This window comes from Rhyacophila brunnea, unplaced genomic scaffold (assembly GCF_057557595.1).
Source record: "Rhyacophila brunnea isolate RB1 unplaced genomic scaffold, BYU_Rbru_1.0 scaffold_1, whole genome shotgun sequence".
NCBI classification, from domain to species: Eukaryota; Metazoa; Arthropoda; class Insecta; order Trichoptera; family Rhyacophilidae; genus Rhyacophila; species Rhyacophila brunnea.
In genome coordinates this window covers 44798277-44822371 of record NW_028232751.1, presented here as the reverse complement: position 1 = coordinate 44822371, position 24095 = coordinate 44798277, and the positions used below count along the sequence as shown (strand labels likewise).

Below are 24095 nucleotides of genomic sequence, written 5' to 3'. Positions count from 1 at the left end.
TTTACGCGATCAGATTTCACACATCCAGCAATTTAATAATATTTAATATTGAGTGCCATTTACTAAATTGATATCAGGTTTTTATATTCAGCTTAGAAATATAGTGAAATTGTGATGTAATCAAAGTATTTATAATTAATTTTTAATAATCAAATGTCACATATGATTTCTTTGAAAATTTCAATCGAAAATATTGTTTAGTTTAGAAGATGTGTCAATTTTAAGAAAGCAATATATTTTTGCGCTAATCGCAAAAAACGCCCGCCACAGGATAGTGTCTTTTGTTCCAGGCGGCGCCCGATTAAAAAGTGTTAACGAGGTTTTACCGTACTATACGACCCAAAACGGTTGGACGGTCTTTAATATACGGCCATATATTTCTAATACAATATCTCACGGTGACGTGTGATACGGCTAACTGCATACGTACAAGTTTCCGGACACGTTTTCAGCACAACCCATATTTTTGAGAAAATTAGTCAGTCTTAAATAATTACTGTATCAAAATTAAAAGAGTTTCTGAGACAAATTCTTTATTTCTCATCTCTTTTTGTTACCACTATGTGTAACCATTATTTTCATTTCAGTTCATCTGTACTCGAGAATGGATCTCTTCACCCTACGTTTGTGGAGTATATAGATGGCGTGAGGCTATGTCTGGAAACAGAAGCTGAAAAAGATGCACCCGCCGCCCGCGAAGTCAAACTGATATTCTGCCACTTCGTCACTAAGATTATCAAAAGCTTTCCTCGTAAGAATAAACTGTCAATTTTATTGGCAGTATTATTGTTTCTTTTACTTTTTAAAACAGTGTCCGATACTAATAAGAACATATGGGACTTCATGAAGTGGACTATTGTATTAACAAATTTTTGCTTTTTACAAGAAAGGATGTTGGCTACTTACCAGATCCAGGATTCGAACCTGGGACCCACGACATTGTAATCGTGGGCATTACTTAACACAGCAAAACCCCTTTATTGTGAACTAGAATGGTTAACCTAGTACACGCGGCCTATATTAGTATGACGAATTCTCTCCCCGCGGATTCATTTTTTTGTTTTGTTTAACTTCTGTTTTTCATAATAAAACATGGCAATAAAAAATGAGTTTTATGACTCTTTAGGCACCTAGACATGTTCAGATTATTTTAAAACACTAAAAAGCCATAATAAATCAGTCATGATGTTAAAAATATCCGAACAAGTAAATTCTATACAATGATTTACCATTTAGAACAGGTCCGCCATTTTGCCTTTATGTATATAGAGCACTGCAAGGTGCGCATTTTGTTTTTCGTCACACTCGTGTTTGACGCGAAGTATAGAACACTTCACAAGTGGTAATAAATTAACACTTAAACAGCTATTAAATATTATTAATGAGTTACATATTTATTTTTACTCTACATATTTAAAATTGTTTTGAAGAGTGGTACATTTTATAACACGGACTGAGACATAGAGCTACATTACAAAGACAACATATATATATATCTAGATAGACTTTTTTTTTTATTAATTTTTTAATTTCCGCACACATGACGGGTCTCTGGGCTTTTTATTATTTGCCGTGGGCGGAGTGTGTTACGGCAAATGATCTGTTAAAGTTCTAGGCAACAACCTCAATGGATTTTCACTAGTCGATGGTCTGGGTTGTGGAGTTTTTGTAATTTTCACAGCATACTTAAATGACAGTCAGGCAAAGTCTCGGTCAAATCACTGTTTGCTATGCCGGATTGAAAATCATCAAACTCATACACGATCGGAACATGGGGTACAGATGTCGATGTTCTCAAATGTTCAATTGGCTCTTCTGATATATCTACATCACTGAGGCCTGATGGTCCCAATTCTTCTTCGGACATTTCGTAATCGGAGTCCAATTCCTCAATTAAACCAGCCATATTGATGTTTGAAAAAAGTTTGAAACCAAACACTCACGATATCAAAGCTAAAATAGCCCAAAAAAAATATAGTTAAAACACCTTATAACAGTTTAATACACATTAACGGTATGGTTAAAAACACATAAACAATAACACAGACAAAATATTTATAAATATTATAATAAAATTCACACAATCCAATAGATCGCGTAAAATATGTAATATTTTGTACGGAAAAACAACAAGAGCGATTCTTTGCACAGTCCTCTCACAACAGTGATATTACGTATACTGCGCAAACGCAGTAAAGTGGCGCAATGTTTCAAACCAAAATTGAATGAGCGAAAATCGATGGCTTGTCGAAGGCATGTCAAACATCGAAGTTTTAGTATTGTAATAAGATTTATTTGACAATATTATATATATGTCACCGTTGGTAACACCAAAAAACTGGTATATCCCACATATGGCTCAAATCTAACAATATGTCCATATTCTATGTGTAATTTCACACAATATGTACGTCTAAAATGCCCCAAAATCACATGAAAAAAATGTTTAAAAGTCTAACGATTTACATAATATGATTATTAAAAGTGATATAGATTTATTGCAGAAAGGGGTTTAAATAGCTAATAGAAATATGCATCTTATTCTATTTCGTAAATAAAATACTACAGAAAAAAGAAACTAACGTTAAAACCAAATAGTTGCGCTTGACGCATAGAAACATAATTTCCCCCTAATATTTTATTGTAACATATCGGTTCTTGTTATTAAATGCCTCAGATAATGATTTTTTTTAACTATTTCTGGTAACATTCTGCAGACCCATTAAGCATAATATATTTATTAAATTACTATTTCAACAAAAGTATATCTAACTCTGGTTTAACTAGAATTTTCATCCTTGAAAAGTTGTCTATAAATGGAAATTGTGTAACTCAAACCGTATATCTGATTAGCCGTTATCTCGCCAACCACCTAATTTTCATAAATCAAATTTGTCAAATATTTTTTAATTTCATTATAAGGATATTCCACATAATGAGCATCCATTAAGCGAGAATATAAGTGAATTTAGCTAATATTAATTGCTCTAAAATGCCTTCTTTCAGTGGAAAAATTATTGACTCTACTCAAGAAAGACCTACGTAAAAACTTATTCCAACTCTTCGCATGCTGGTCGGGAGCATTTTCCAAATTGTTGGGACCACTTTCTCCACCTCTACTGGTCATTCAATCCAACTCCAATGAAACTGATGAAAAACTTCAATATGCTGCTTTGCAAGTAAGTAATGTTAAATAGTTAATTAGTTAAGCTGGTGCTACAGACCATTCAGGTCCATGGCTAACTTCACAACTGTCACCCAAGTATCTCTATCCTGAGTTCTCTCTTCAGTTGGTCACACTCAGTCTCTCTGCGTTTCTCTTGACATCATCCACACATTTCCTCCAGGGGCATCCTGGATACCAAGTACCAAGTACCTACTGGGGTTCCTTCTAAAACTTTATCGATAGCTCTAGATCCATCGTATCTAACATGACCAGTCCAACTGAGTCTTCGACTATATTGGGCTTAAATTGTCTGCAGAGCTCAGCATTCGCAAGGAGAGGCCACCTTTGTTTTTTTTTAAACGGGTATTCTTCGGAAAATTTTATTTTTGGATACTTGAATAACCTTCTTGTTTCACTGTTATCCTCTAGGCTTCACAAACATGCAGAATGATAAAACGAAAATATTCATTTTTATTTATACACTTGTCTGTTTATTTACTTTCTTGTAATAAATCTTTGATAATCGATGGGTTAGTGCAAAGATATTGTATGTTTAGTATTTGTTTTGACAAAATCGAAGTTTAAAATTTGAAATGCATGAGAAATGGACATATTGTGTAAGTATTTGAATGATACAATATCTTCTCAATTTAATATCCTATTTGTACATATAATATTTTTACAGCATAAAGATATGATGCAGACAAACATTTTGTGTTAACTGTGTTAACTCAATTTCGACAAAAACTGGACATACAATATCATACATACAATGAATTTATTGATTAATAACATTGTTTTTCTGTAGGCAATGAGTGCCATTGTTTGCTGTGGACCATGTTTTGCTCAAGCAGCCCTGGCTGAGGATGGTTTCTTATACCCGTGGCTTCATCAGCTTCTTTCTTCAGAAAATGAGAAGGTAAAGCAACATTAAAAATCATTTTTAATATACAAAATATAGCAAATTGTTACAAGATGAACATATATTTAATTTGTATCATAATTGGAGTGATGAAGATTGACCATTAAAACTCACATCCTCTCGTGTCAAGTTGGACTTGATATTATACAGAAGTGTTTGAAAATCAATTTACATTAAAATTAAAATATGTTATTAATTAATTATAGGATGTATTAGATGTATATTACATTACTTAGTGGCGAGGGTTGGAGGTAGGCTGTTAAGATTCAACCTAAATAGTGCACACTAAACTTTCTCATAGTTATTTGTTTTCATTGAACTAAGAATACAATGTGCAGATGGTGCTGGTTAGTTTTTAAAATTCAATTAAACCCCGCCTAAACCAAATCATAATAGTTTAGGTGTGCCATGGGCGATCCGACAAAATAGTGCGCACTTTTTCAGTGATATTTGTTTTCGTTGAATTAAGGATACATATTACAGATGGTGTTGGTTAGTTTTTAAAATTAAGCCCTTCTCAACCAAACCTTAATCAATAAAAAATGTTCTTCTATCTATAAAATATTTTAAATTATGTATGGTTTAATCCTTTCTATGCCGCAATTAGTTAATTGATGGTAATTAACATAAGAATTGGTGTAATTAGGGCGTGCAAAGACGCTTTGGGCACTTAACTGGTTAATAGCATAATTTTGGATATTTTATGAATAAACAAATATTTTTTGACTATTATCTACTATGGCTTGGATTAGGTAGGGCTTAATTGAATTTTAAAAACTAATAAACACTACGCATTGTAGTCTTCGTTCAATGAAAACAAATATGGTTGACTGATAATGTTTAATATGCACTATTTATATCGGATCTTAACAGCCTACCTCCACCCTTCGCCACTGACACTGCCAATCTAATACTATTACGTATGTATGTTTATTCTATTAAAAAAATATATATGTTAACGATGTATTTATTGGCTATATTATACTATGTATGTGTTTTTTTAGATTTACCAACTTGCTCGAGAAACTGTCATCCTCCTTTTGGACATGAACCATGATACTGGTCCACTGCTAGATTGGGTGATTGATAAATGTTACACCGGAGAGCCACTCGTCGCTGATGGTGCATTTCTTGCTCTGGCAACAATATTTAGCACCAGGTTAGTTGAGTGTTTTGAAATCCAAGTGTAGTTAAATTTTATTAATTTGAGATTGAAATTCATAGTTAATTATTGGGTCAAAAACAATTTCAATTACAGGTTAATTACTGAAAATTAGTTGAAATTGTAACATTAGAATTAATTTGGTTTTAGTATTATCTAATGTGAAAATAAATATAGCATCTTAATCAAGTGTTGGCATGATTCAGAAATAATCATCGGTGTACTGATTGTTCTTTATTACAAGGTCGATCAATACAGAGAGAAGGGAGAATGTCGCAAATCCTACGATCCGGTTCAAAATACACCATAAAATAGCAGTCAATCATATCAATGGTTTTTTTTGCATATTTTCCAGAGAATATCCTTGTGATCATTACACAGCCGTTATCAATGTCACTCTGATGTGTACCGGATGTCCCCGTGCGTTAGTACATGAGACTGCACTGCAGCTATTACAACTGCTGGATAAGCGATTCTTCGGAAACATCAACCTGTTGCCATCAAATGGTGAAAATTCAGGTATGCATTTTTATTTTATATCGACTGTGGAAAGGCAAAAGGATTCAACCCTCAGTTTTTGCAAAATAGGTTTTATTATTAGGTATTACACAACTAAATACACGTTCTGTCTAAAGGATGTAAGCTGCAAAATGCCAAATTATTATCAAATTTTAGCTATTAATTTTTAAAAAAGAAGGACGTTTGAAATTCGCGTCCAGGAAAAGGGAAAAGTAGTTTTACTAAACTCTGCCGGCCGACCGGGTAAGTTATGAACCAGAAAGAAGACTTAAGCCGCGTACATTTCTCGCTCGGTCGTTTGACAGTTAACATGAATTTCGACATTCTCTTCATAAAAAATCATTTAAAGTTTAAACATTGAGTGAAAATGGCAACAGAACGAAGCAAAATGATTCTTGAAATGTGTGGTGTTAATATGGACGCAACAAATAAACCCGATAAGAACGGTTAGAGTTTAAAATCTTGAAGTTTTTATATCACACACGAGAAGAGCTATTGTAAATTCTATCTATATCGGTATGAAACGGCCTGTTACAACTTATATTGTGTTTTAATTTCGATTATCGATCTATTATTCATAATATCTGAGAAAAGTAATACACTATTTGCTAATTCACTTAAAACACCGCCATGCGATTTATAGATTATGTGATGTGTCAAAAACACTTCTCAATTAAAATTGATTTCAATTCTTTTTAATTTACGATTAATATCATCGTTATAGACTAATATTATTATTATGCACTGCTTTATATTAATATATAGTAATAACATAAATCGCAAGTAAAATGTATGTGTCTAACTCTAGAATGGTGATAATTTTTGTCAGGTAAAATGACTTAATCCTCATTTTTATTAGTTTTTCTTCAATAACTTCATTACTTAATTATAGACTGGGAAAAAAAACACCAAATTATTAATCATTATGCACTTCAAGTTTGTGTCAGTTTTATATTTAGACTTTGGCCGAAAATCATTATCAAAACGTTTTTGTGCCTTCTGTAAAATTTGATTAGTGTGGATTAACTCCTTTTGCCTTTCCACAGTCGATATGTAGGTACATCACAAAAAAAAAATTATAAAACCTGAACATTTCGAAAAAATATTCTCCACCATATCTATGGTTTAATCGTTGACGGCAACAATTCGAGGACAATATACAATGCTGAGCACGAGGACAGTTTCATCAATAAAATAGTATTAGATCATTCACGTACACCGTAAATGGCAGTGACCCGGAAGGTGGAGCCATTTACTGGGAGTAGTATCAAATTGGATAGCGGCCATTTTAGATTGGGACAGGTGTGGACAAAGGTGGAGGAAGTTATTGCAAACTCCAAATTATTGCACTCCTGATGATTATGTATTATAAATTATAATATTTTGCCCATTAAAGTGTATAAGAGTGTAACTCCTTTCTTCTGTTTTTTGGTAACATTGTTTCTATATTACCAATATGGAATTGTCTTTTCACAGGTGCTGAAAAGGGGCGAGGCACATTAGATGTTCTGCTATCGACGACATACTGCCGCTCGCAGATATACTTGTCACGACAATTGTCACAGCTCCACCCTGAACTTACCATGCCAATGTTTTCAGGTAAACTGGCATAATGCCAAATAAATGAATGTGAAAAAATATGCATGATACACTTCCATCAAGGTGTTTTAAAAAATTAAATACCATAAAAAAAATCAAAAAAGATAATCAGTGACCTCACGAGGCAAGTGACTGTCACTGCTCTACTCCAGGCTTAAAATTTCTTTCAATATTTAAATGATTGAATAATTTGAAAATGGTTTTAATATGTTTTGATAATATTTCAAATGCATATCGTCTATTTGTTGTTCACCATATTGATAAGGTGGAATGCAACACCCTTCATTAAGTAAACTGCCTTAGCCTAAGGTAGTTATTGGCTTATTTGCCTAATACCTAAGGCCCTTAGGTATTAGGCAAAATCAAAAATAAAATGAAATTTCCAAGATAAGGCTCATTTATGCAGGCATTCACTTTTTGTTTACACGTGTCACCGAAAGTTAAATTCTCAATTCATTCCAAAATGGCGTCAAGTGAAATTGCGGTGCAGGTTGGAATTCAAACAATTTGTGATTGTTTGTTTGAATGCAGAAATTTCATTAAGAGAAAGAGAATTATGAAAAAGAGCCACCGGCGGTTAAAACCATGGATAATGCGACATAATATCAAGGATAATATGACGACAGTACTCAGGGGCGGAGCATTTTTGGAATCATCTGTAGTGATCGAAAAATGATCAAAAAGTAGAACCAGTTGAACTTCATTCACTTTTGATTCCGGATTGATGAATGTGAATTTACACGGGTCACTGGAGATGATTCCTCCGCGATGATCGTCAAAAGCGAATCATGTAAACGGGGCTACAGACTATCACAAATGATGAACTTATTCACAAATTAACTACAAAACTTTCTATGAGTTACAGACAATAGATGAATATTAGTAGGACAGTCCAAAATGGTAGGCCGGTAGGCATGACTGTTGGTTTTTTTAAGTTATTTTCAATACATTGAAAATGACCTGTTTTTTATATGAAATATCACAATAATTGTATTATTACCATGTTTTGTTGATTGTCTCTTGACCACCTGGTTTATGTATTACTCCAAATTTGTTTTCCAGAAATTACCCACCGTTTCCAAACTGCCAGATCTGTGGTTAGACAATTACTTCCGCAGTACCTATTGCCGTGGCTAGTAAATATTGAACTTGTCGATCCTAACGTACCGCCAGGAAACCCATTATCCTACCTTCAGGTAAGTTATTTCGTCATTCACATCTATTTGATAATGTGGATTGTTGAAATTTTCATATTCTTTGTTCCCTCTTGAGTCTTCCTCCTGTAACAGCACAAAAAAAAAATCAATATCAAATTCCCATGACAGTTTTAAGCAAATCATCTTATCACAAATGAAACTCATTAAGTGCAGGTAGGTACTTAATCAGTTTTACCTTTGATACAATTATGTAATGTAGATTATCTATGTAAAGTATTATCAAAGCAATCAAACTACTATAATAAACTGAGTAATCTAACTTTTTGTATTACAACACTATGTGTTGGCTTTCAAGTCTTGAAAGCCAACATTATTAATATACCTAGATAGGTTAATTTGTTATTTGATAACCACAGAAAAAATATTATACTATGCGTTGCCTGCATTGAATGCATTGTTTTTAAATTAAAAAATGGCTGCTATTGACGATTTGCTATGAATACATTCTTCCACGCTATTATTGTGATTTTACCTGCTGTTACTCCAATTAGTCTAAATAATAATAGTATAATATTGGTAAAAAAATGTCATTTAGCCTTGTTAAGTCAACACTAATGCAAAGTGTTTTTATCTCAATGTGGGCGTGTCAAATGCCACAAGCATGAAACTTGCTACAAATTAATCTGGATTGCAAAATGAATTGCAGCTAATTTAATCATTGGCCTTGGTAACCATTTTTTAAACTTAAACTCTGCCTGTATATATGGTTTTTGTTCAATGTGTTTTCTCTTATTTGTTTAGTATAATGCCTCGGAAGGAACTAGAAATGGAAGTCGTAGAGAAGGTATGGGATCTGCAGAAGCCACCGAAATGGTCCTAAACAATCTGTTCTACATCACTGCAAAGGTAAATTGCGTTTAACTTTATTATTATCATATTATATTGGCTACACACTATCAGCAACCCGTCTATTCTATATGATGTCTTAATTAAATGATTCTCTTCTATTTTTTCAGTTTTCCGACTGTCATCCTAAAGAAATCGAAGAGCTATGGTCAACGTTGTGCGCGTGCTGGCCAAATAATCTCAAAGTCATTATGCGATATCTCATTATCGTGTCAGGAATGGCTCCAATAGAGCTCTTGCCATACGTAAGTCAAATATAATGTAATGCTCATTTTTCTTTTATTTCTATCGCTTTACAAAATCCAGAAAATTTTGTTCCACAATAATAACACATTGGGTCCCTACCAAATATTTAATACAAAATTTTTTAAATAGAAAAATGACCATAAATATATCATATTTTCTTCAAATTACAATTAAATTACTTATTCCTTTCAGGCGAAACGTGTTGTGTTATACTTGGCTCGAGCTCGCCGTGAAAGACTCTTAGACGAAATGATGACAGAACTGCAGACTGTTGAAACTCTTAACTGTTTAATTGAACGGACAGAGACTCCGCCATTTTACCGACTCACTAGCATGAGGAAGGCTTCTTCGCATTCAGATGGTGGACCAGTAACTGGTGGTGCACCTGACACCAATGGCCGCGGAGACCTGACCGTTGAGAAGGGGACCATACACACCAAACGGCACAGTGGAGAAGATCCAATTAAGTCAAAGTAAGCCAAATTATTAACATTCGGTATCATATCATATTATGTCATAAAATATATTTTTTACTAAATATCTGTCGATGCTATAAAATAAAAAATAAGCAGATATGAGGGTAGCTGTTTATATTTCGGGAACAACAAACAAAAACGATTTTTTTATCGATGAAAACAGTTTTATTGTTTTTCAAAATATTCTCCACGATAATTTATACACTTTTCCATGCGTTTGAACCAATCTGAAAAACATTTTTGCCACTTCCCAGAAGGTAACTCCAAAACAAGGTTTTTGAATGCATCAACCGCCTCTTCTGGTGTAGAAAATCGTTGACCACGCAATTTATCTTTGACTGTCGGGAATAAAAAGAAATCATTTGGTGCCTGGTTTAATTGTCAAACTATTGCTACACATTAAAAAAATAAATTAGAAAAGCTATTTAGACTTCATGATTCCACTGTTTTCCTTTTTATGGAGAACTACATCTTTGTATTCGACAAATAAGTCAGCAACCGCTCGGTTATGATGTCCAAAAGCAAAACTTTGTAGAAAAACAGCACCCGAGTAAGGCAGTAGCAGTGCGAGCAATGAAAATTTTATATACAAGTGTTTTGGATTGTACAAACGTATCCGGACCGATTTATGCTCGCAATCCAATGTTTGATTTACTTTATATCGAAACAAAAATTATGCCACTGTGTAGCTAGGTGAATATCAGGTTTAAACCAGTCAGACTCTTTAGATGAGCGAGATGGATGGGGGGGAAAACAAGCTTCATTAACTACATTCTGATATGCTATTTTCCCAGAACCGCCCTCCCAACATAGTTTCACATCTTTAAACTCTGGCTCACTTTGCTGACGAATCACTGAATTTTTTTTTTTTATTTTGATTTAGCTTAACCTCTTCGACGCGTATGGCATGTAAACATGCCATAGACTTTATCTCGTATTTTCGACCTAACTAGAAAGAGACACTTGTGGATAATATGCTTTAAAAATTAATTCAAACCTTTAGGTAGATATTTTAGGCAACAAATCATAAAAATGTCAAGTAAAACACAAGTAAATATATTTTTGAAAAGAACACTCGTTATTCAGTCATTTAAATCGCGTGCCATTGCGAAAACGTATGTACTCGATGCGTAAAGGGTTATCAAAACAAAACATTGGTCTCTGCATCGAAAAGTGTGCATCGATATTATTTTTATTTTCCTTTTAATTAATTATTACGATTACCTTAGTGTTATGTATTTTTTCTTAGTGATTTGTGATCTCGACAGAAAAATTTTGACGATTTGTTTTTAGTGTTTTTTGTCATTGTAAATATATTATGTTAAATAATTATTTCGCCCGCCAAAATGGCACTACCACACAATATTATCGAAGAAATCATGGTGGATCCAGACTCTGATTTTGTATCAGTGAAGACGAATTTGACGTTGGTGAAGTAATTGAGAACGTAGACCACATACAACCTGATGAAATTCCAAGCACTTCAACCAATACTTCTTCTAAAAATGTAGTTTCTTGGACATCCGGACCCTTTATTCCGGTCATACATGAGTTTGATGGCAATTCATCAAGTAATCAATCTTCTTTGACAGAACACTGCACAGAACTTGATTTTTTGGAATATTTTTTAAATCAATATATCATGAGTAAAGTTGTCCTTGAGACAAATAAATTCTATCATACTGTAGTTAAAAAACGGGATCTAACTCAATAATCTCTAATCCATAAATGGGTAGATACATCTATCGAAGAGATGTATTTATTTATTACTGTTACTATTTTGATGACGAGAAATCGTCATCTTACCATAGAAGAACATTGGTCAACAGACCCGGAACTTTACAGTTCCATTTTCGGAAAAACAATGACACGAGACCGATATCAACTTTTACTCAGCATGCTGCACAATTTCTGATCCTGAAACTATCCCGGTATTAAGTTACACAAAATCAAACTCTTGGACTTACGCGAAATATTTTCAAACAGATAATGAAGCCTTTTGAAAATTTATGCATTGACAAAAGTATTATCGTTTTCAAAGGGCATCTCATGTTTAACCCTTTCCCGGCGACCGTATTCCAGTAGGATACAGCTAGTACGTAACACATGGGCGACCGTATAGCAGTCAGATACGCAAACCTTGACCTGAGGATAACGCAAGAAATATTTTTCATGCGGCATTGAGAATTTTATTAAAAAATAGCCCGATCCATCCGCCTACTTCCACCTATATAACTTTGTCAAAAATATGTTGTTTTAATTTCATAAACATCGATCTTTCGAACCCTCTCGATCTATTGAGATTCGCCGGTACGATTGCATCAGTTCAAATCTACGCGGTATTTTACAGCGCCTGCGCACTAGGTATACAAAATATTTTCATTCGAGTTGAGTGTGCGCCGAGTGATTTATCGTGTCAAGTTGAATATTCACCGCGATCTTTACAACACCATGTTTGCGGGAATAAAATACAACCAAAAAACCAAACCTGTGTCGTCGAAATATTTATAAATAATATGTACTTGAACTTGTGTTCTGGATTATGTCATTTATTTTTATTACTCATGGTCATGTCATCATGTGTCACCCCAATTGTTTGAAAGTCATAAATCGAGCTCATTATTGAAAGTCGTAAATATGTCGTAAAGATACGTCCACACGGAATGAAAAAATATAATATATTATTATATTTTAGTTAGGACGATTGCGAGTTTTACCAATAAATTACGAACTACTATGAAGGAATATATAAAACGTATAAATAAACGTAAGTATAAAAAAAAACACACGGGTATACAACATAATATAAAATGTAAATCATGGAATATTGACTTTTCAACTATATTACATATTATCTTTGTATGCAATTTAATGTTTATAAAATTTTAAAACCTCACGCAAAAAATGTTTTTATAGCACTTTTACAAGCACGCAGCAGATTTTACAAAATAAATATTGTTTTTTTTATAAACATAAAACGACAATCACTAACATAACACAATGCTCAATAAAACTGAAAAGTTTAATCTAGTAAAAATCCAAATTACACTCAAAAAAGAACATAAGAAATTATTACAATATTTCAACCACTGTGGACTCAACTTTACGCGACCCATAAAACTTGTAATAATATGCGACACAATAAAAGCTATTATTTTCAATATTTTTAACGGCATTTTTAAGTGTTTCTAACATGACTAAAATAAAATTAGTGTCAGTGATTTATTTCTTTTCATTGGCGCACAATCACAATGACGCGTTTTTACGTCACAAACATGGCTGCGTAATTTTTCGGTACAAGGGACTATGGACGATTTTATTCAAGTATTCACAGCTAAATTCAACAATCGATTCTATTTTTTAGTGTGGCACTTCGAACCTTATGTATCTAGGCATGATAACAGTAATACCAGCTATTTTTAATTGCCGTATTTATCATAATACAGCGAAGCATAGCATTTAGAAAAATGGTACCGCAGAGAGGGCCCCTTTCATATTGAAACTGACGCGGCGGCCGGGTTAAACAATATCTTCCCATGAAACGATATAGGTTTGGTATAAAAATGTTCGTTTAGTTGACATATTGACTGGTTACGTACTATATTTTATAATATACTGTGGAGAACAAACAGACTTGACTGACGAATATGGTCTTGGAACTTCAGGGGCAGTTGTAACCACATTGCTCAAAGATTACGTAGGCAAAGGCCATAACCTTTGGGTAGATAATTGGTATACTAGCCCAGCTTTGTTCGAACACATACACAACACACGAACAAATGCATATGGAACTGTTCGTAAAACGAGAAAAAATATGCCACAGTTCAAAAAAATAAAAAAAAGGGCAATCGGAATCACAACATCGCGGACCTTTATTGGGGTAGAAGTGGCATGATAAACGCGACATTCACATGCTCACAACTATCCATGATGATGCTTTTGCGCCAACGGGTAAAACCAATAGAAAGACAGGTTAACCTGTTAATAAACCCAAGTGTGTGATTGATTATAATAAGAATATGGGAGCCGTGGACAAAACAGACATGATGTTAGCAAGCCTGAACTGCCTCAGAAAAAGAATTAAGTGGTACAAAAAAGTTGCTTTTCATATTTTTGATTTATATTTATTAAATTCCCATATAATGTTCAAAAGTGTTACAAAAAGAAACATTAGTTTGGCGGACATTCAATTAAATATTATTAAACAGTCACTAAGTAAATACAAACTGTCCAAGGAAGTAAATTCACAAACTCACGCACAACCATCCACGCGCAGCACATCAAAAGACATTGCAAAACATATGCCGACTTTATTGAAAGGAACACACATTACGTCAAACATTTGCAGAAGATGCTATGTGTGCTATCATTCCACGAAAACCTCAAAGAAAAGGTGTATGTCGATACATGTGCTCCGAATGTAACGTGACATTGTGCGTAGTTCCATATTTTGCGGCTTATCATACACCTGGTATATTTTAGTTTGTGTTATTTATTTTAAAAACTGTTGCTTCTCAAGGAAAAATATTTTATCGACTCACAGCTCTCCAGTAAATTGGAGGTATGTCTTTGGCTTTGTTCATTGTTCCATATTTGATAGTTACATTATAATAATGTGTAATAATTTATATTTTTTATGTGCCATGAACTGAGTTAGCTGTTTACATGGTGGTTTTTTGCACAGGCCCTTGTAAAGCCAACGGCGGCCCATAAAGTATAATAGTATTTTAGCCTTGGGTAATTATTTTTTTTGATTTTTTCTCCAAAACATCCTGTGTCACGATAAGGAACATTATTTTATGGCGACGAAAATAAATATAGGTTCATGGTTTGAAGCAGTAATAAAATTTGAGTTTACGACTTACTAAGTGCGATAACCCACTGATCATTGAACAAGTGTGATTTTTTAGTAATACATCTGTCATAGCAACCTAATTAATAAAATTCAAATAATAAAAATTAATTCTTCTTATTTAATCCTTTCGTACTAAAATAAGATAATTTTATAAAGATAGAAACCAACCTGGCTTACTCCGGTCTGAACTCAGATCATGTAAAATTTTAAAAGTCGAACAGACTTAAAATTTGAAATTTTGCACCCAAAAATAATTTTAATCCAACATGGAGGTTATGTACTCAGCCCTGTATATTACAAATACAAACGCGGCGAATCGCTCACTAGTATGTGTTCAAATCGTGTATGTGAATACTGGACGTCCGCCATGTCAAAGCTTCGATATTTTTTAGCGTCTTCATTTTCTTCGATTTATTTTAGCGAGAATGTCACTAATATAGTTTATTTCTTGTTGATTTGGAATAACTGATATATAGTTTATCTAGTAATCTATTTTTAATTTTGAAATCGATCTTTTTTAGTTATAGTGACCGTTTTAACAGATCAGTTGACTGAAAATAAATTCCCGCGAAAATGGCTCGCGTCAAAAGGGTTAATCTACAATACAACATATAGTGCGAAAACATCTTCTTGGCTACATATTAAAACTGTGAACTAACATGCTCCGCCCATTTTTAACCGCATTTCCATTATAAACTAACAAGATCCTCCCATTTAGTAGACAACAGCGCCTAGAAGCGTAGCCAAGAAGATGTTTTCGCACAGTAGTTCTTCATTTAGAGGACGAAATGTTAAGACCTTGCATTTATTAATTTATTAATGTAGGTAGAGTTCTACAAACTTGTAATTATTAAACCTTATTATTATTTCTTTACTTTATTTTAGCCCCTCAAAGCCAGACGGTGCCTTACGATCAGCCACCCGTCTACCGGACAATTCCATCACTGAGAAAAGTCCTAGAATACCTTTGCTTAGTAGTCAACTGAAGACAAATAATGAAGAAACAGCTACAAAATCAGAACTGGAAACATTATACGTAAGTCTGACAGTTGTGTTTACTTATAATGCAGGACTGTATGTACAAATTATGCATTAGTCAAAGGTGTAACTAACACCCTTTGTCAAGATATCTTGTCATAAAACTATAGTAGACTAAAATGTACCAAATGTAGATCATTTTTTTTTTATATCCTTACCATTAATATCATCACTGCAGACGTCTTAGTCATGATCGGCAGAACTACAACCCCCAAGCACTTTTATGTCCACAACCACCGCTTTTGTTCTTTGTACCACATATAGGGCTATAAAATCACAGCCATGACACACTGGTTATAGAATAGTTTATTTAATAAATAGTAAATAATATATTCCTTACACATATAAAATAGAAAGTTTTCAAGTATATCTATCGACTAAGGTAATTTTACGATTCAGGAAGCGGATTTTTGATATTTCACACGGGCGCCGTAGAGTCCCTTGGGGTGGATCTTTTTAAATATATCTTTGAAATGAATTTCATGGCATTTGGTCATGTCATTAAAACTTCATATAGTTTGCACACTTCATATTGTTTTATTCAGTGTTTCCACATCTTTTTTTTTAGCAGCAAGCTGAAGAACTTCTCGGGGGTCAGAGAATGACCATAAATTCAATCCATCCACTGCCCAATGATGACAAATTTGATATACCACAGCCTCATCCACTCCCTATGCCGGAATATGGCGGGTATTTTGCCCCGCTCACTGAATATCTGCCTGACAGTACACAGCCCATCTCAGGATTCCATCGGTAATAGTAACTTTAAGTTTAGATAATGCTAGAAAACCTCATCCAATATCTGATTTTCTTATGTCTTTGATTATTGTATATTTACAAATGGGCCATAAGTTACAAAGGGATTTTAAAAGAAATTTATATATTGCACAAATAACAAACTGGAGATTTTATGAATTATGACAAAAATTGTCGTGTAAATGTCTTCTAATTTCAGCTTCATAGCAACGTGTTCTAGTCATATTTTCCTGAAATAGTGTCAGTGTTTCTGACTGGAATTTTGCATGAATGTTGTCCGTCCTTGAGCTGGTGGACTGTCCGGGGCTTATTAATGTAAACCCTCTCTTTCGGGTATCCGGCGAACGCGATAATTCTCTATTCACAAAATTATTTGCTTGCCAAAACTTTCCCTTAAAAGCTTCATTGTGGCTCAGACTGATAATCTTCGAAAAAGGTTGGTTTCAATCTTACGTTAGATTGCACCAGAATGTCAGAATGACGTTACGGATTCATCTTAAATACTTTCCTCCACATGTTCAAATTATTTTCTTCTATGCGGACTGAACATTGTTTCCCGGATCACGGTACATCCATTATGGAATGTTGTTGCTCGAAAAATCTTATTAAGTGATCAATCATTAATTCAGAGAGCGAATTTCTGACATTGAAATGGCAGTGGACATGCTCTGTGTAGGAGAATAATTGATCGCTGATTTTGAAAATAAAATTCTGTAATTCTGTTGTAAATTTTTTCATGGGTGATTTCTAAAATGTTGTTTATTTGTATTATAATCTGAATAAAAACAAATAACGATTCATAAACCATCACATAAAATTTTTTACCCCTTCATGACTTCGTGGCCCATCTTGTAAATAGAAAATATTGGTTGTTAGATTTTTGTCCAGATAACACAACAAATGATTTATGATAGTTGTTATGTTATTTATGTTGTGCTATTGGTCAATCGTAAATAAATATATTTTTGTTTGTTATTTCAGTTGCAATGTTGCTGTCATGTTACTATGTGATGTGGTTCTTGATGGAGTAGAACTGGATTGGTCAATCCACGTTCCACTAATGCTTCACATTATTTTCCTTGGATTGGACCATACCAGGTTGGTTAAAATTAATTTCTATATTCATCGTAGAATTCTCCTACTTTATGGATGCATCCGTACCCCGCCTACTGCGTGTGTGGGGGAATTGGAGATAAGGTCTCCTTTAAATTTTGCTACTGTGCATCCTGCTTTTCAGAGTGAGAATGTGAATTGGTTTAATAACACAATCATTGCTGACCTGTTAATTAATATTTAATTACCACATTTAAATATCATGTTAATTATATCTAATGGCCAGGTAATGCAAACGCGCCAGTCGCGTTGTTAGCACTAAATGATACCACTATAGTATAGTGTATATACTAAATAATGCCACTTGGATATGGCATCCTCCCAAGAATTCTATGCCATATCCGACTTCATTGTGCAACTAAAATTTATTTAAATTCCTCATATTTTGTATCCTGGTGACTTGCTTCAACATTCGCTTGATGCTAATGCTGAAAATGGTAACGAAATATAAAGGAAGAGAAATAACAGTAAAAACTCATTATTCAAAATTCCTTATAAAAAAATAGTTTTCTAAAAGCTTTAATTGTTTTTTTAGTACTAAAATGTAATAAAATAGACAACATGTCATGCTCCCTCTTCGCAATGGCCCAAGTAAGGCAAATATTGGCACCCTTTGATGTACATGTCTTGTGTTTTTGCAATATGATTAATCCATGTAAGCAAAAAACGGGCTACACCTATACAATAATAGTCCCCTATATCACACGACAAAGCTAAAATGAAATCCTCATACTCACCAGATGGCATCTCCTCCTGTAGGTATTCAAACTATTTTATTTTGCTTCCAGGCCACTTGTCCACGAGCACTGTAGACAACTACTGCTGAATTTGTTGATTGCTGTGTCAGCCCACAATGATCACCTCACCGTGGCCAGGGTTCTGCTCAACAGTCGAACTTCTTGCCTCGGTCTAGGTCTGCCGATACCGCATCTACCAGTTATTTCACACACTTTTACTGGTAAGAGACTATTTTATTGGTTCAAATCTGATATGTTGCACTACAGTAAAACCTTACAAACCCCCACACGGATGCCCTGCAATTTGATTGTTTTTGTTCATTTTTAACCACATCCATAACTACTGGAAGCTCGCAGATTTAAATGTGTATTCACGTTCTGTTAATGCTGAAAAAATCCAATGTCACATGGTTTTCAAAATACTTACTTCTAAAACGACAGTAGTCCAATTTTACTTTAGAATTGAAAGAGTGGATGTCCTACTTGAGTCATCTTTGCTTTAAGCTATAGCAAAAAGATCAACCTAGAACTGCAGCATTATTCTACGTACCCACCGCATAGACGTATAAATACTCAAAATCCCCTTTTTAAAATTTTGACGTCAAATGAATAGTAAAGGACTGAGAAGTTCTTCGTGGCATTAAAGCTAAACAACTAAACAACTTTGGCCACATTATGAGAGGATAAAAGTACCCTGGCTCATGTTTGGTCCTCTGCGTGTACATGGTGGATCTTTCCTTGGAGTTTGGAATTTTGTAGTTTTGTCCTTTTTTATGGCGTAATCTCCATGATAGATACGAATGCAGCTCCACCAAATTGTTTCGGGCAGTAGTCAATAGTGAAGATCGTCCCGATAGTGGCAAACCTTAGATAGGAAATGAATAATTATTTATTATCAATGTGCTTCTTATTTAATAATATTACACTATGATTATTTTAGAACCGGACTCCTTGTTTGATAGCTACATCCAAGGCCCATTAGGAGCAACTACTGTGGCGCCAGACGGAAATCCCGTAACTGAAGGTATTACAATGAAATCTCGTTAGTACGAACATGGCTAAATACAATCTGGTGATGATCCCGCAAGCATAGTTTTTATATAAATCAGTTACATTAACCATAATTTTTTTTAATATGTTATCATTGTGGAGTTCTGACATACTAAAATTTTCAGTAAATCGAAATAAGTAGACATTATTTCACACAAAGTTAGTAATAGTGACAGTCCCTTTTATAGCTAATTATTTATTTTATTAATTTGAGCTCAATTGAAATCTTTCTGTGATATTTTTTTAACCGCTTTTTGTATTATGAATGATAATGATAATAATAATATGAGAATATGATAATAATTATAGAAAAAGACTGACACCAAGGTCTGAACAAATTTCATTCCACACGCTTATATCTCCGCCATATGCGTAGAGTAAGATAGAATTTCTACAGTGGAATTAAATATTTTTTGTAAACGTCGCCGGTAAATATTGATTTGAATGACTACATTCATTTAAAAACTGCGAGTGCATATTGCTGAAATTTATTGTTTTTGTGTTAAATATAAAGTTAGAGGAAATTATTTTTAGTTTATTCATTATAAAATATGGTTAACTATGTTGTTTAAATTTGGTAGCCGTACTGAGAAGCAACATAATGGTATAATGTTTCATAGTTAAGTTAATAGAGATTCTACTGTGTGTTATAAAGAAACATGGATTCATTTTGCCAAACAATAGCCACTCTCTTTATATTATTACTCTGAGACTGACTTTGTTGTCACCTGACCATTTGTTTTATTAAATTCTAACAAGTTGGTAACTATCTTCCTACGGTATGTACTTATTTTGGTACACCAACACACACAATGTTAGTTTAGTGAAGCATGGTAGTTACCAGTGATTTTACTATATAAAAAAAATATATTTGAATTGCAAACAATGAAAATTATAACAATTTTTTTTAAACATTTTTTTATAAAAATTTACAATTTTTTGCCATACATACATAAGTGGAGGGAAGGTGATCAGAGAATGAAGGGATCTTTTATAAACTATTGTACCTTATTCTTTCAGGAGAAACTTCCGGATTCTCTTCATTACCTCCTGTTATTGTAACAGCTGAAACTGAAGCAAACAGTGGATCTGTAACACCACAACCAGCCAATAAAACAGAATCAGTACTAAACACTGAAGCCGGAAGCGTAGACCCATCAGTACCCAAGATATCGGTCGGGGGCCTAGACAACTCATTGGCAGGAAATATTACATCTGCTGGTGTTACATTACCTCAAGCAGGACCTGAAATGTCCACATCTGATGTCATAAAGTCCCTTATTCATTTCCTCGCCAACCGACCTCACAATACACCATTATGGAACTATGAAGATATCACGGCTAAAGGTAAATTTCTTATTACCTATGTCTGCAATATAGTAAATTGTATCATATTGTTATTGGTTACTTTTGGTTAGCAGCGACATACTTGCGTATGAAAAACTCTGCATATTATGAAGGACACCGCAAACATTTTAAAGTTAAAACATTCTGGCCATGAGTTTAGTGTGCATTGTTTTTTTTCAAATCTGGATATGGGGGTATTTTTTTAGATGTCAAATACATCTGGAACCAAAGAGCATTTTGTTTTTTTTTTTGTAAATCAAAAAAGTTTTGATTAAATCTACAAAATGTGTCTCGACTATCTTCTTGGGAGGAATTTTCTGACAAATTTAAGAATGCAATAACTTAGGGTGAAGATATTAGATTTCACGATGCGGCGATGATATATTCAATTTTGACATTTATTTATAATTAATGTGTGTATAAGATATTAGATTTCACGATGCGGCGATGATATATTCAATTTTGACATTTATTTATAATTAATGTGTGTATATATAATATGAATACGTGTATTAATTAAGGCGCTAAGTACCAAAAACAAAAAACTGACATTTTTATAGAAAAGTGTTCTACATACTAACGCCAATAACTTCAACTATGGTCTAAGTGCCTCAAGCAAGTCAATAAAATACAGCAAAATATTTAAACTTGTCGATGTTGTAAGTCCGTTGGCCTGTTTTATTTATAATGGTGTAAATAGCACTACAGTGGTCAACCTCATTCAATATAAAATGGCTGATGATGGTGTGTTGATACTTGCGAGTTCTTAATACCTAAAATTATAGAAGCTGCCGTGATTGCTTCATACTGTAAAACCACATTTTTCAAAAGGTCTGCTTCATGAAATTTTACTGCAATGACTCAGTATTTTGTAACTACAGGCAATACTACTTTTTTGTACTTAGATCCTTAATTAATACACGTATTCATATATATTATCTACCCTTATAACCCATTTATACATGCATGGATTTACTGCTGGCTATACATATTGTCGTGACCATAAAAATAAAAGGCATATGTAACACTTATTGTCGTGCAAGTTGCAACACTGCATGCATGGATCAAAAATGTTTAGCGGGTTCTGAGTTCTCACGAGATAGTAGAAACTCATTATATTGTGCGCATGCGATATATACGATAGTGGCAAGACGGATATGACAAAATATACTAAATACTCAGCTCTTTTTTATACTTGGAAAATGAGAATCATGAGATAGTTAAGATTTTTTTGTGTAAACAGTTATTGTTGCATAAGTTTAATTTGTACACTATTGCAGTAAATGCATACATGTGTACAGGGCCTAATACTGCTTTGCGAAATTAACACTAAAACATTTCTTTTCTTTTTATAATTACAATATATTGTGTCAATTTTTGAATCCATTGCATTGCAGGCGGAATAATTTGTGAAAATAAAATAGCTCTGCAGTTTATTGCATTTCTTGTTGTGTTATGAATATGTACATATAATTTCATTGTTTTCCATTTTTTGCAATTTAATATAATTTGGTTATTATTCGTACTTGTTTGTATTTTTCCATTAATACTGTTATACAAAGAATTTTTTTGGTGATGCTATTGTGAATTCCCTGAGGAATAATATCCAATATGGCTACATTTAACAGCAGACAATATGAAATGGCAAATTATATTCTTTAGCATTATTTATTATTCACATATAAAAAATTATGTCCACAATATTATGTTTTACAACCATGTTCTAATTTTTTATATTGACTGCCTTTAAATCATGATATCTTGGATTTCATAAAGTATAAAATTGAGGTCAATAATCGAGAAATGACATAACCCATCAAACCACCTAAATGAATTTAATAATTGAAATTGGTTTGGAAGGTTTTAATTCATTTCTTGACAGCGTTATGTTCTTTATTGATCACCACAAATCAATTTGGTGATGTTCAATCACGTTTATCTTAATATTGAGTTAGCATTTACGTTTATCTCAGTTTGATACATATTTAGGTGTATGCCATTTCTCCTCTGACTGTCTCAAGTTGCTCTGCTCGATATAGGACTATTGATTTTTTTCTTGTATTGTGATGCAAATATATTTTTAGTATGGAGCGTCCGCAGTTGTTGCCAACTGAACAATTTATTGCAACATGTGCTGAAAGTATTCCGCGAATCTTTACCCCACGCCCTCATAAGCGAGAGATGGGCACAGACGGCGCTGCAACTAGGCCTGTCTTGCTCATCAAGACATTATGCAGGAAGGTCACTGCAAGTAAGTAATCAACGTTCTTTCCATCATATTTATGTATAGCAAACGATAGTGTCTGTCTAATGATTTTTCGGTTGATTTTGTAGAATACAGTTAATAATACTAAAGCTCCTAATTTTCACAGCGTAAATAGTAACAGTGTCTATAAAAAACAAGTTGACAATACCACGTACAAAAATGTTTGATACAACACACTGTCTTTCTATTTATTTTATCACTGCCAAATTAGCGAAATTGTAAATGTAGAACAATTCTGAACTATAAACATACCTCATAAACGTGAAGTTTGATAGTTTTGACAGAAAATATGATACACAGTAAAACCTCGTTAGTAAGAACACTGATAATTCGAAATTCGCTGTAATTCGAAATTTTCCCGAAAAAAAAATCCCTTGAACATTATTTTCATATAAAACCATACCTTTAATTCGAATTTCGTAATTCGAAATGATTTCAGAGTCCCTGGCATATAAAAATATTCAATAAATCGTAATAAAGTACACTATTTCATGAGCAAGTCATTGAAAATTGTGACAGACTTTTCTTAAAACATCAAAAATGACTTATTTTATGGTGGTAATAAAAATAATCCTGAAATTTTATAACCCAATTCGTTGGCACATCTATGATCAGAAACAAAATTAATGAAAATCAAAAAAAAAAAAAAAATCTAAATCTTAATATTTTGCCCCCATACATTTCGTAATTTGTAATTCGAATTTTTTTCAATTTTCGGTCCCATGGAATTCGTATTAACGAGGTTTTACTGTAGTTAGAGCGACGTTGAGCGACTGAAAA

General features: G+C 33.4%; 1 protein-coding gene across 2 annotated transcripts in view; it reads left to right on the top strand.

Moving 5' to 3' along the window:
• Window positions 1-24095, top strand: part of fry (microtubule binding protein furry) — a 90665-nt gene that overhangs the window by 44770 nt on the left and 21800 nt on the right. Inside the window, exons 18-34 of one of the 2 annotated variants that reach the window (XM_085944861.1) lie at window positions 588-751; window positions 3007-3179; window positions 3975-4085; window positions 5093-5247; window positions 5606-5769; window positions 7246-7368; window positions 8431-8564; window positions 9327-9431; window positions 9542-9676; window positions 9870-10150; window positions 15894-16044; window positions 16618-16799; window positions 17784-17900; window positions 18704-18873; window positions 19593-19676; window positions 20723-21049; window positions 23134-23300. In XM_085944861.1, coding sequence (XP_085800987.1) covers window positions 588-751; window positions 3007-3179; window positions 3975-4085; window positions 5093-5247; window positions 5606-5769; window positions 7246-7368; window positions 8431-8564; window positions 9327-9431; window positions 9542-9676; window positions 9870-10150; window positions 15894-16044; window positions 16618-16799; window positions 17784-17900; window positions 18704-18873; window positions 19593-19676; window positions 20723-21049; window positions 23134-23300 — 2743 coding nt within the window. Of the gene's footprint in view, window positions 1-587; window positions 752-3006; window positions 3180-3974; window positions 4086-5092; window positions 5248-5605; window positions 5770-7245; window positions 7369-8430; window positions 8565-9326; window positions 9432-9541; window positions 9677-9869; window positions 10151-15893; window positions 16045-16614; window positions 16800-17783; window positions 17901-18703; window positions 18874-19592; window positions 19677-20722; window positions 21050-23133; window positions 23301-24095 lie in introns of both variants that reach the window. The other variant, XM_085944852.1, reaches the window with a different exon arrangement.